Source organism: Anopheles merus, unplaced genomic scaffold (assembly GCF_017562075.2).
Source record: "Anopheles merus strain MAF unplaced genomic scaffold, AmerM5.1 LNR4000116, whole genome shotgun sequence".
NCBI lineage: Eukaryota > Metazoa > Arthropoda > Insecta > Diptera > Culicidae > Anopheles > Anopheles merus.
Window position 1 is genome coordinate 1 of NW_024427696.1, and position 13,567 is coordinate 13,567.

The following is a 13,567-nucleotide window of genomic DNA, read 5'->3' on the forward strand; positions in this document are numbered from 1 at the left end:
CCCAACCGTTTCTCGTTTTCTTTCATGCATAGACACGATCGCAAATACGCACTTATTCAAACAACACACACAAACGGTCATTTTTTTATTTCATTAAACACTTTATTGAAACATAAGTACACTTTCACAACACATTTAGAATCCTTCATACGTCCGAATGGCGTCATACTGTAAAGTACTGGGTCGAGCCAGCTGCGGGAAACTTGTCGACAATCTGCGTTGCCTCTGTTCAGCAAATTCTTGGCTGTTGATGCACGCACTGCATGTGCGTCTGTGAACATTGTTTATTACTTCACACTTTACCAAAACACACCGGCGCACGAGACTTTGAACGAAATGCGCACAAGCACACAAACACTGGCGCGCGGGACTTAGAACAAACGCGCACAACCATCTCCGGCAAAGCGTCGCGCTGTACTGGTGGTTTTGTACGTGTAGAGGGGTGATAATACGGGAGCGATGGTTCGATGCTGTAGTGTAAGCGAGACAACACGATGTGGACGACAGCTCCAAGTTTGTTGAGCTCGCTGAAGAAAACACACACATTCACAGACGGCTCGTCAAAGCACGTATTGTATTGGTGTTAGTGAAGCGCGCGTGTAAAACAGAATGCGAGCTCTCATCGCAGCGCGTTTCTCCTAGCTTCCTCAAGCTTCGTCATACACCCCTTGGCCTGAATCACTCAGAATTTGGGTCTCATTGTTTGCGTGGTGGTATATTCGAGCGCTTGCGCATGAGTGCAAGCAAGCGCGGTATAAAGGATAGAGGAGAAAAACGATTATTTTGCTCCAGCTTTCCACTTTTTGTTCCGCTGGTATTTACGCTATAAACCCCTTCTTAGCATTTCGCATTGTACATTATACGGTCAGATTGATCCATTTTTAGGAGCACTGTCTCGATTTACCTAACCTTACCAATTATTCGACATCAATCTCTCTTTCTTCCAAATTTTTTCCCGTTCTACACCATTCCTCATTCTATTATTTTGTGTTTTAATTGTAAAACAACATGCCCGTCATGAGTTCAAGCCCCGAATAGACCGTACCCCCATACGTAGGACTGACTATTCTGCTATGGTAACAAAAAGTCACTGAAAGCCAAGCCCACTTCACTTGTGGGCACAGGCAGGCCTTGACCGGCAACAATTATAGTGCCGAGAAAAGAGAAGAACAACATTATAAACTTCTAACGATAAACTAATGATACTAATAAATTAATGACGCTTTCTCATCGTTGTAAATAGGTTGTTATCTCGCCGAGGTTTGAATTGCTATTGTTTATTCCCTTTCAAATTCACTGCTCTTCTAATTCTTCTTATTTATAATTCGATCTAATCCTTTCTGTACTAATTATCCTAGTTGTCCTAATTCTAATTGTTGCCATGCACATTGCCTACCGTAAGGCGTCCAAAAATAAAATAATAATAACAAACTACTTTTGTTTTTTTAGAATACCATTGTACATCGGGGTTTTGATAACTGTATTAGATACACTTTCCTTCTTGTTTTTGGATAAGTACAAACTGAGACGTCTGGAACTATTTTTTGGATTTTTGATCACTACAATGGCCGTATCGTTTGGTTATCAGGTATCATTTTTCAATACGTATAAAAGAAAATGAAAACAGCGTAAAACGTAAATCACATATTTTTTTTTGTGCCATAGTACATCGTTACTGATATACCGCAAATCAGTGTAATTGAAGGAATGTTCCTACCTTGGTCTCTGATTACCGTCCCGGTACACTGCTGCAGGCTGTGGTATAATCGGTGCCGTTATCATGCCGCACAACTTATATTTACATTCATCGCTTGTAAAGGTAAAAAATATACATTCAATGCAGCCCGACCAAAGATTTGAAATAATTGTAGAGTTTTTTTTTTCTTTTAAGTCTCGTGCGATCAATCGAAACGATTTAAGAAGGTGAAAAAAGCAAATCGTTATTACTTATAGAAGCATCGATTGCCCTTGCTGTATCCTTTGTCATTAACTGTGTTTGTATTGTCCGTTTTCGCTCATGATGTATGGAAAGACTAATCAAGACGTGGTAAGTAGACTGCAACTAAACTTCCGTAAAGCGAGTGCTTTAAAACTTCGTAAAAATAAAACAGTAGCTGATAATTTAGTACACACCACATGATGCAGTTCCAAATGTTTTCAAATAACTTTTTAGATATGACGCTTGCAGTAATTCATCATTTGGGGATGACATTATATCTGCATTTATAGCAAATAATTATACAGCCGATATCAACATTTATAAAGGCGGATTAGTACTTGGATGTTTTTATGTGTGACTATCGATGTACGTGTGGGCTATTGGTATACTAGCAGCCGGACAAAGTTCTACCATGACTGGCACATACGCAGGACAATTTGCTATGGAGGTAAACTTGGTGATCGTTCAAAGAATTTATTAATCTAACACAACATTATCTTACAGGGTTTTCTTAACCTGCAATGGGCACGTTGGAAACGTGTATTGTTCACCAGAACAGTGGCAATTATGCCTGCGTTTTATGTTGCTTTCTTCAGTAGATTGGAAGATTTAACTAAAATGAACGATATATTGAATGCCGTGATGGCTTTACAGCTTCCATTCGCTGCGATACCTACAGTCGCCTTTTCTTCAAGTGTAGGTATGTTGTTTTATGAATAATATTTCCAAATATGTAATAATTATGGGTCAGTTTTTTAAGAGTCGGATTGATCCAATTCCGAGCTTAGTCGGATTGATCCAATTCGAAGTGACTCTAACAATTAAGTGGGGAGAGGGTTGGGCATGCATCACAGAAGGATTTGATTCCGGAATGGGATGTACTCGTCTGGAATCGGTCGGAATTGGCCGGAATCGTTCGGACTCATCGAGTCCACGATAAAACGTCGATTGAGCACGTACGAGAATTTTTTTATGACATAAATATTGGGGGAGGGAGAGACTGGTCACGGAAGAGTCTAGATCGGACCCAATCGGACACAATCGTACTCTGTATCTTCGTTGCAGAATCAAATTCGATTTTAATACGGAGTCGTACTTTGTTTTTTCCGCTATTTCACTACGGATTATCCGTCACGACCATGTAATATATCTGTACTTCATGATTGCTATCTCTTTTCTATATATTAAATAGCATTGATGAAAGAAGACTTTGTGAATGGCAGGTAAGCTTATATATTACACCTTATGTTGTTAATTATGATTTAAAAATATTGTTATACCTTTCCGTTTTGCAGACTTGAAAAAAATATTTCTATCACACTCAGTTTTACTGTTATTGGTATAAACCTTTATTTTATTGTGGCCAATTTAGAGCAAGTAAATTTAACGCCTTTGATGATCTTTAGCGTTGGTAAGTTATCAATGCTTTACTGATTTAACTTTAACACAGACATATTGACACAGATAAATTTCTTGCGTTTTTTTCCAGTTTTTTTCGGTATGTTTTACATAGCTTTTAATTTGTATCTTCTATTGCATATGATGGTAAATTTAGGAAATAAAGCAGTAGCTTCAAATTGGGTAAGTTTCATTATTTCGTGATATATTATATAAGATATACTTCCTCCTGAACAAAAAAAGAAAAACATTTTTTTCTCTTTTAGGTTATAAAGCGGTTTGTTTTGGATAATAGCCATTTGTTTTCAAATCTGAATGGCAATGGAATGTAAAGCGTAATAATAAAGGAATGTTTTTTTGCAATACAGAGAATGTACTAGATGTGACTAGAAATCGTACTGATATGAGATGTTGCGACTAAGTAGTTACAATTATGATAATGTTTCTTCTTTTTTCGTGGATTCATAACGGATGTACAGCAACTGAAAGTAAAACGTATTGGGCTATTCATTGAAATAAATTAATTTTGAATTATAAACTGTTAATAAAATAAAACATACTTTTACGTTACCATCATTCATCCAGTGTAGTTTTTCTTTACCCAATCAACAAAAAGGAAGTTATTGGAAAACTTTCGTGTGTGCCAAAACGAGAGAGCATGTTTTTTTTCAACTACATTTTCGACGATGGCAAAACGCTACTTGTGTAGCCTGACAAAAAATGAATGCATAACGAAATACAGGTGAAGAGGAAACCTGTATCTTTCAACACGCTCACATGCATCTTCATGTGGATTCCGCTGGTCCAACTACCCATCGATCTCGATCTACCCTATTTTTCTGTTATCCTGCTCATCCAGGGTGTTAGGCATCGTCAGTTAGTCCAGAACTTTCTCTACTAAAGTTTATTGTTTATTGTTTATTGTTTATTGTTTGTTTTATTGTTTATTGTTTATTGTTTATTGTTTATTGTTTATTGTTTATTGTTTATTGTTTATTGTTTATTGTTTATTGTTTATTGTTTATTGTTTATTGTTTATTGTTTATTGTTTATTGTTTATTGTTTATTGTTTATTGTTTATTGTTTATTGTTATTGTTTATTGTTATTGTTTATTGTTTATTGTTTATTGTTTTTTGTTTATTGTTTATTTTGTTTATTGTTTATTGTTTATTGTTTATTGTTTATTGTTTATTGTTTATTGTTTTATTGTTTATTGTTTATTGTTTTATTTTTTTTATTGTTTATTGTTTATGTGTTTATTGTTTATTGTTTATTGTTTATGTTTATTGTTTATTGTTATTGTTTATTGTTTATTGTTTATTGTTATTGTTTATTGTTTATTGTTTATTGTTTATTTGTTTATTGTTATTGTTTTTGGAAATAGGGTTGTAAAATTGTTCTTATCTATCCTAACTTGATGCAAATATCACTCATTAATACGGTTACGGAAAATTACGGAACAATTTATTTTGTACAATTTATTAATATACTAAACCACACAATCCTCACAGAGTCTGGATGCGGATTCTCGATATTGGTTTCGTTAACATGTCAGCAAGCATTTCTTCAGTCGGACAATACACAAATTTCACTATCCCGAGTTTCTTCAAATGTTTCGCAAAGTGGTACCTAGTATCAATGTGTTTCGTCCGATTGCTATATTTCTCTGATTCTAACATCTGCTAACAGCTTTGATTATCTTCATACATGATAATTTTTAAATGTTCTTCTCCAAGATTTTTCAACAAATTTTGTAGCCAAATTTCATTTTGTGACGCTTCAGATAACGAAATAAATTCTGCTTCTTATCAACCGCAACACAGGTCTGTTTTCTACAACTCCAAGATATTGTTCACCACAAAATTTAAATATGTATCCGCTGTTTGATTTCCGATCAACTCTGCATTCCGCCCAATCTGCATCTGCGTAGCCAAAAAGTCCAGAATCTGTATTGCAATCGGAAAGACGAAACTTTAGATCTGTTTGAATTTCTATGTTTATATTTATTTGAATTAAATTTTATATGGCATGAATTATGGGATTATGATAACGGGATTAGAAACAGACAACACTTGAAGGCTACAATATAACCAGGGAAATAGATGAGATGAGATGAACCATGTAATGAATTAGAGCATGTACAAATGAACTCAAATGGACAAGTGAATACACATTAGCAAAGTGAAAGTTCAACCGCTTACACGTTATTTTCTAATTCCCAAAATATCACAAGTTTTCCTCTAATTTCACACCCGGTGTAATTTTCTACATTTGGTCCTTCGAACCGGATCGTGAAAGGAAGCACTACGTGCAGTGAAATTTGTGTACGGGCACTACGTGGCCTTAATTTTTGGAAAAACGGCACTCCGTGACCGTTGGTGTGAACCAAAGCGTGGACTAATTCGTTTGCTATCCGTTGTGTTGCGCAAACCACAACGTGGGTTGCCCCGCTATCACGGGAAAATCTGACTTTAGTGTGCTGTGATTCTTGTTTCGTTTTTTTTTTTCCGTGTGGATGAAACATTTCGTGCGTGCGTATTCTAGTTCGTGAGAAAAGTGACGCCGACCGTTGGAACCATTGCGAAAACCGCCATCCTTGTAAGCAACCATCAGCGCATCAAGCTCGCGCCAATCGTGATCGTCGTTGCGTACAACTTTCGTGCAAGCTGTGCGAAGTCAGTGAACTTTCGCGCCAATTTTTAAAATAAAAATGAAGAAGAAGTTGAAATCGGTGCAACTGAAAAGGCATCAAGCGGTCGAATTGGTGAAAAGTATCGAACAGTCTACGATCGGCTACATCGAGGAAAATGCCAGTGAAATACCAGTGTGTGAAATACCAGGCAAATGCAAAAGTGATGGAACTCGATGAGGAGGCCACAGATGCGAGTGTAAGTGAGCGGTGTGATATGGATACACGGTATCGTCGCGTTAAGGGCTTTCTTCTACGAAAGCAACCACCTCCTACGGCCGCGCAAAATATGTCGAATGAGTCGATGCTATTAGCGAGCTCGACACTCAATAGTTCAGTGCTCAATAGTTCAATAGGTGCAGTGAATTTGCGGCTTCCAAAAATCGAATTGCCTACGTTCGATGGCGATTCCACCAAGTGGTTAACGTTCCGTGACCGATTTGTGGCGATGATCGACAGTGCCAGTGAGATACCGAACATAATGAAGCTGCAATATCTGCTGTCCTCGTTGAAGGGCGAGGTTGGTTTGCTTTTTTGAGCACACCACGTTGACAGCAGACAATTACGAGGTGACGTGGGCTGCCTTGCTGAAGCGGTACGACAATCCGCGTACGCTGATCCGGGAGTACTATCGGAAGATTCATCACCTGCCAGCAGTGAGCTGTGACAACGTGGACGATTTGGCGCTGCTCGTCGATGAATTCACGCGGCATGTGAACGGTCTGAAGAAGCTCGACGAACCGGTGGACACCTGGGACATGCCACTCGCCAACCTGCTTCTGATGAAGCTGGATTCGTCGACCATTCTGGCATGGGAGAACCACTCAGCGCAACATAAAAAAGATAAGTACAAGGAATTAGTACACTTTTTGCAAGATCGTGTACGAATATTAAAATCATCGCGCGAGTTTTCCAATAACAGTGACGGCAGTTTGAGAATGGTGGCCGGCAACAGAAGGGTATCCGACCATAGGCCGAGAATTGTGGGCAATGCTGCAACTGCAAGGAGAGCTTCGCCGAATGTTTCAGCTCAACAGTGTGTTTTGGGTTGTGCAGAGCTTCACAATCTGCGCAATTGTCCTGCATTCTTGCGAAAGGACGTACAGCAACGCCGTGAAGTAGCCACCCGTGAGCGACTATGTTGGAACTGCCTCAATCGCAGTCACCATGTGAGGGATTGTCGTTCCGCGTTTAAATGCACTACGTGCAACGCACGCCATCACTCCTTGCTGCACGTAACGCCAATTGTCACAATGGCTGCGCAGTCGGATGATGAAGTGGTTCTGCTGGAAACAGTCCAACTACAACTGGTCGATGATCACGGCAATAAACATACAGCACGAGCACTATTAGATTCCGGATCAATGTGCAACTTTATCTCCGAATCTATGGCCCATCGACTGTTGACACCGCTTCCCAAAGTAAGCATTGCTGTATCGGGTATAGGGCAAATCAAACAGCACGTGAAGGGTTCCATCACAGCGACCGTTCGATCGCTAGGAGAAGACTTTCATTCGTCAATGGAATTTCTAGTGCTCAAGACTCCGTCGGCTGAAATTCCAACAATTCCCTTAAATATTGCGAAATGGAACATCCCGAACGTACAGTTGGCAGACTCGTCTTTCCACGTTCCGGGAAAGGTCGATGTTGTAATCGGTGGAAACACGTTCTGGAAGATACACACAGGAAGGAAACAGTCACTGGGTAACGGAAGGCCATGGCTGATAGAAACTGCGTTTGGATGGGCGGTCTCGGGGAATACTTCCCAACTTGCTGGCTCCAATCTACGATTGTGTCACACGGCCGCCAACGAAGGTGCCATCGAAAGCTTGCTCCAGCGGTTTTGGGAGGCTGAGAGTATCATGGAGAATCCTGCCTTGTCAATTGAGGAGGACATGTGCGAAAAACATTACGTAGCTACCACGAGCCGTAATGCACAAGGTCGCTACATTGTGTCCTTGCCGCGAAGCCCCAAACCAGAAAGAACGCTGGGTTTGTCAAGAGAGATAGCAGATCGTCGTTTACTGGGTGTAGAACGTCGACTGAAGGCCAATCCTGAAATGGAAAGGGAATATATTAAATTTATGAGAGAGTATGAGTCGTTGGGACACATGGTCAAACTCACGGAACCCGTTGATGACAACAAACCACATTGCTACATTCCACATCACGCGGTAGTCAAAGAGACCAGTACAACAACCAAGGTGCGTGTTGTTTTTGATGCATCCTGCAAAACAACATCTGGCTACTCGCTAAACGATACTCTGCTGATTGGTCCAACAGTGCAGGATGATCTGCTTACAATCATCCTACGCTTTCGAAAACACGCTGTCGCAATAGTGGCAGACGTAGAGAAAATGTACCGGCAGATTCGTCATTGTGAAAACGATCTAAATCTATTGCGCATACGCTTCTGTGAATGTCCCTCCGATCCCATTTCCACGTATGAGTTGCAAACGGTGACCTACGGTACCGCAACAGCACCATTTCTAGCCACTCGAACGCTACAACAAATTGCGCACGACCACAAAACAACAATACCCTTTGGCAGTCGACCCAGTGCTACATGATTTTTATGTGGATGATTTGTTGACAGGAGCAGATGATGTAGTAGAGGCCGTTGGAATGCGAACGCAAATTTCGCAAATGCTTGAATCGGCAGGTTTCCTCTTGAAGAAGTGGGCATCGAATGTCTCCGAAGCGCTTGAAGGAGTTCCGAGCGACGATCTAGCGATCAAACCACTTCTACACTGGCAAGAAGATCAAGCGATTTCAACATTGGGCTGGGTTTGGGAACCGTCTAACGACATGCTACGATTCAGAGTCGACCTTCCACCACCAGCTCGAGAGCTTACGCGAAGTTTGGTCTTGTCTTACACGGCCAGAATCTTCGATCCCCTAGGCCTACTAGGGCCAACGGTAATACTTGCCAAAATGTTTCTGCAGCGATTATGGGGGTTGAAGCAAGACGGTAAAACGCTAGATTGGGATCGATCACTACCAATTGACCTTCAAGAGGAATGGAGAAAGCTGCACAATACATTGTACTCGCTACGCGAATTATGAGTGCCTCGGTTGTTTCACAATCCGGCACAGAAGACCTGCAGCTACATGCATTCGCTGATGCTTCACAAGGAGCATATGGAGCATGCTGTTATGTACGAGCAGTATCCGCAAGAGGCATCCAGGTCAGATTACTAGCTGCCAAGTCCAAGGTGGTAGCGTTAGCAAATACGAACTCAATCGCCCGGTTGGAGTTGTGTGCAGCACGGCTAGCAGTACACCTTTTTCAGAAGGTGGTTTCTGCACTCAAGGTGTCAGCTACGGCTATCTGTTGGACAGATTCGATGACAGTAATGCACTGGCTGAACTCATCACCGCGTCGCTGGAAACCATTTGTGGCCAACAGGGTGGCACAAATAAAGGAAGAAACGCGTATCTCCAGCTGGCGTCATGTTCCTGGAGTTGATAACCCAGCGGATGACATCTCGCGCGGGCTGAATCCGGAAGAATTGGTGCAGTGTTCACGTTGGTGGCATGGGCCGAGTTGGTTGTCCTACGGACAAGAGAAGTGGCCCCATGATCAACCGGCGATGAAGGAAGGCGAGGTTGACATCGAAGAGCGACTGGCAGTCTCCCACATTGTCACTACATCTACGATGTGTGATTTTAGCACTGTGATACTGTTCGCCAAATACTCAAGGTATGGCAAGTTACGGAGAGTCGTGGGTTTCTGCTTGCGGTTCATCACAACGCTTAGGGCAACCAAGGCATCATCGTGCAAGCGCGTTAAGACAAAGGCGGACATCAAGACGTTGCTGCACTCCGTTCCACCGCTTACAGCAGTGGAGCTACAGCAAGCCGAGCTGCGTTTGTGGCAGGTAGCACAACAGGAGTCGTTCGCGGAAGAGCTGGTCGACCTACAACGAGGGAAGCAGGTTAGTGCGAGATCGAAGCTGAAGTGGTTGTCCCGATACATCGACGCACAGGGTGTGTTACGTGTCGGTGGCCGGCTAGGTAATGCCAACATCCCGGAGGCAACGAAGCATCCGACAGTCCTTGCAGCATCACATCGTCTGTCAGTGCTATTGGCAGAAAGGGTCCATCAGCAGGAGATGCACGCCGGACCACAAGCAAGTTAACCATACTGCGGCAGAAGTTTTGGTTGATTGGAGGCCGAACGTGTGTGTGAGTTGATTCCTGAGAGACCGTTTTGCGGTGAGTGGGAGCCCGAAAATCTCGCAGTGAGTATTTATTCGTCGCTGAACTGAGTGGAATTTGGCTGCATTACGTCGTTTTGTCGCGCGAAGAGGGAAGGTTGCTGAACTGCATTCAGATAATGCAACAACATTCAAGGGGGCAGCGCATGAACTGCATCGTATATATAAGATGCTGAAAATCGATGAGGCTGATAGGAGGGATTTTGGGAAGCGGCGGTAAAATCGGCCAAAAAGCACCTTCAAAAAACAATAGGAGTTAGTAGCATTACACAGGAGCATATGCTTACCATTTTAGCTCAAGTCAAGCAATGTCTTAATTCTCGCCCGTTGGTACCGTTATGCGACGAAACAACTGATTTGGAAGCATTAACCCCGGCTCATTTTCTGATAGGTTGTAGTATGCAGGCAGTACCGGAGGTTGATTTAAGTAAGCTTTCTTCCAAACGGTTAAAAGAGTACCAATTAGTGCAAAAGCATTTACAAGGAATTTGGTCCCGGTGGTACCCGGAATATTTGCAGCAGCTGCAAGCCAGAGCAAGGCACGCAAACAATGCGCCGGTCAAGCTAGAAATAAATCAGCTAGTTATAGTAAAGGAAGATAACGTTCCACCTACCGTTTGGCCGAAGGGGCGTATAACTGCTTTACATCCGGGTAAAGACGGTGTAGTTAGAGTAGTTACACTACGAACAGGCACGGGAAAGGAAATAGTCAGAGCAGTAAATAGGATCGCATTGCTACCTAATCCCATTGAGCAGTTCTCAAAGTGTTCGTGTTCTTTCCAATCATGCTACCAACACATCCAAAGATATTTGTTTCTTTCGTTTCTCGTTTTCTTTCATGCATAGACACGATCGCAAATACGCACTTATTCAAACAACAAACACAAACACGGTCATTTTTTATTTCATTAAACACTTTATTGAAACATAAAGTACACTTTCACAACACATTTAGAATCCTTCATACTCACGAATGGCGTCATACTGTAAAGTACCGGGTCGAGCCAGGCTGCGGGAAACTTGTCGACAATCTGCGTTGCCTCTGTTCAGCAAATTCTTGCCTGTTGATGCACGCACTGCATGTGCGTCTGTGAACATTGTTTATTCACTTCACACTTTACCAAAACACACCGGCGCACGAGACTTTGAACGAAATGCGCACAAGCACACAAACACTGCGCGCGGGACTTAGAACAAAACGCGCACAACCATCTCCGGCAAAGCGTCGCGCTGTACTGGTGGTTTTGTACGTGTAAGAGGGGTGATATACGGAGCGATGGTTCGATGCTGTAGTGTAAGCGAGACAACACGATGTGACGAGCAGCTCCAAGTTGTTGAGCTCGCTGGAAGAAAACACACACATTCACAGACGGCTCGTCAAAGCACGGTATTTGTATTGGTGTTAGTGAAGCGCGCGTGTAAAACAGAATGCGAGCTCTCATCGCAGCGCGTTTCTCCTAGCTTCCTCAAGCTTCGTCATACCCCTTGGCCTGAATCACTCAGAATTTGGGGTCTCATTTTTTGCGTGGTGGTATATTCGAGCGCTTGCGCATGAGTGCAAGCAAGCGCGGTATAAAGGATAGAGGGAGAAAAACGATTATTTTGCTCCAAGCTTTCCACTTTTGTTCCGCTGGGTATTACGCTATAAACCCCTTCTTAGCATTTCGCATTGTACATTATACGGTCAGATTGATCCATTTTAGGAGCACTGTCATCGATTTACCTAACCTTACCAATTATTCGACATCAATCTCTCATTCTTCCAAATTTTTTCCCGTCTACACAATTCCTCATTCTATTATTTGTTTTAATTGTAAGAACAACATGCCCGTCATGAGTTCAAGCCCGAATAGACCGTACCCCCATACGTAGGACTGACTATTCTGCTATGGTAACAAAAAGTCACTGAAAGCCAAGCCCACTTCACTTGTGGGCACAGGCAGGCCTTGACCGGCAACAATTATAGTGCCGAAGAAGAAGAGAAGAACAACAATTATAAACTTCTAACGATAAACTAATGATACTAATAAAATTAATGACGCTTTCTCAATCGTTGTAAATAAGGTTGTTATCTCGCCGAGGTTTGAAGTGCTATTGTTTATTCCCTTTCAAATTCACTGCTCTTCTAATTCTTCTTATTTATAATTACGATCTAATCCTTTCTGTACTAATTATCCTAGTTGTCCTAATTCTAATTGTGCCATGCACATTGCCTACCGTAAGGCGTCAACAAAAATAAAATAATAATAACAAACTACTTTTGTTTTTTTAGAATACCATTGTACATAGGGGTTTTGATAACTGTATTAGATACACTTTCCTTCTTGTTTTTGGATAAGTACAAACTGAGACGTCTGGAACTATTTTTTTGGATTTTTGATCACTACAATGGCCGTATCGTTTGGTTATCAGGTAATCATTTTTCAATACGTATAAAAGAAAATGAAACAGGCGTAAAACGTAAATCACATTATTTTTTTGTGCCATAGTACATCGTTACTGATATACCGCAAATCAGTGTAATTGAAGGAATGTTCCTACCTTGGTCTTCTGATTACCGTCCCGGTACACTGCTGCAGGCTGTGGGTATAATCGGTGCCGTTATCATGCCGCACAACTTATATTTACATTCAGCGCTTGTAAAGGTAAAAAATATACATTCAATGCAGCCCGACCAAAGATTTGAAATAATTGTAGAGTTTTTTTTTTCTTTTAAGTCTCGTGCGATCAATCGAAACGATGTTAAGGAAGTGAAAAAAGCAAATCGTTATTACTTTATAGAAGCATCGATTGCCCTTGCGGTATCCTTTGTCATTAACGTGTTTGTAGTGTCCGTTTTCGCTCATGATGTGTATGGAAAGACTAATCAAGACGTGGTAAGTAGACTGCAACTAAACTTCCGTAAAGCGAGTGCTTTAAAACTTCGTAAAAAATAAAAGCAGTAGCTGATATTTAGTACACACCACATGATGCAGTTCCAAAATGTTTTCAAATAACTTTTATAGATTGACGCTTGCAGTAATTCATCATTTGGGGATGACATTATATCTGCATTTATAGCAAATAATTATACAGCCGATATCAACATTTATAAAGGCGGATTAGTACTTGGATGTTTTTATGGTGGACTATCGATGTACGTGTGGGCTATTGGTATACTAGCAGCCGGACAAAGTTCTACCATGACTGGCACATACGCAGGACAATTTGCTATGGAGGTAAACTTGGTGATCGTTCAAAGAATTTATTAATCTAACACAACATTATCTTACAGGGTTTCTTAACCTGCAATGGGCACGTTGGAAACGTGTATTGTTCAC

General features: G+C 41.4%; 3 protein-coding genes across 3 annotated transcripts; all 3 read left to right on the forward strand.

Moving 5' to 3' along the window:
• Nucleotides 1-2,181: 2,181 nt before the first annotated feature.
• On the forward strand, nt 2,182-3,913 carry LOC121601547 (protein Malvolio-like). Its single transcript, XM_041930360.1, has 6 exons — nt 2,182-2,387; nt 2,444-2,639; nt 3,132-3,162; nt 3,235-3,350; nt 3,429-3,520; nt 3,604-3,913. The coding sequence occupies exons 1-6, from the start codon at nt 2,304-2,306 to the stop codon at nt 3,667-3,669; spliced, it is 585 nt and encodes a 194-aa protein (XP_041786294.1). The 5' UTR covers nt 2,182-2,303; the 3' UTR covers nt 3,670-3,913.
• A 2,232-nt stretch (nt 3,914-6,145) lies between these two features.
• Nucleotides 6,146-9,093, forward strand: LOC121601540. The gene is given in 3 exon segments (XM_041930353.1): nt 6,146-6,491; nt 6,583-8,555; nt 8,557-9,093. Coding segments are annotated over 3 exon segments (2,856 nt in total).
• A 3,454-nt stretch (nt 9,094-12,547) lies between these two features.
• LOC121601548 (protein Malvolio-like) lies at nt 12,548-13,397 on the forward strand. The gene is made up of 4 exons (XM_041930361.1): nt 12,548-12,659; nt 12,737-12,892; nt 12,965-13,123; nt 13,308-13,397. The coding sequence occupies exons 1-4, from the start codon at nt 12,636-12,638 to the stop codon at nt 13,350-13,352; spliced, it is 384 nt and encodes a 127-aa protein (XP_041786295.1). The 5' UTR covers nt 12,548-12,635; the 3' UTR covers nt 13,353-13,397.
• The last annotated feature ends 170 nt before the right edge of the window (nt 13,398-13,567 follow it).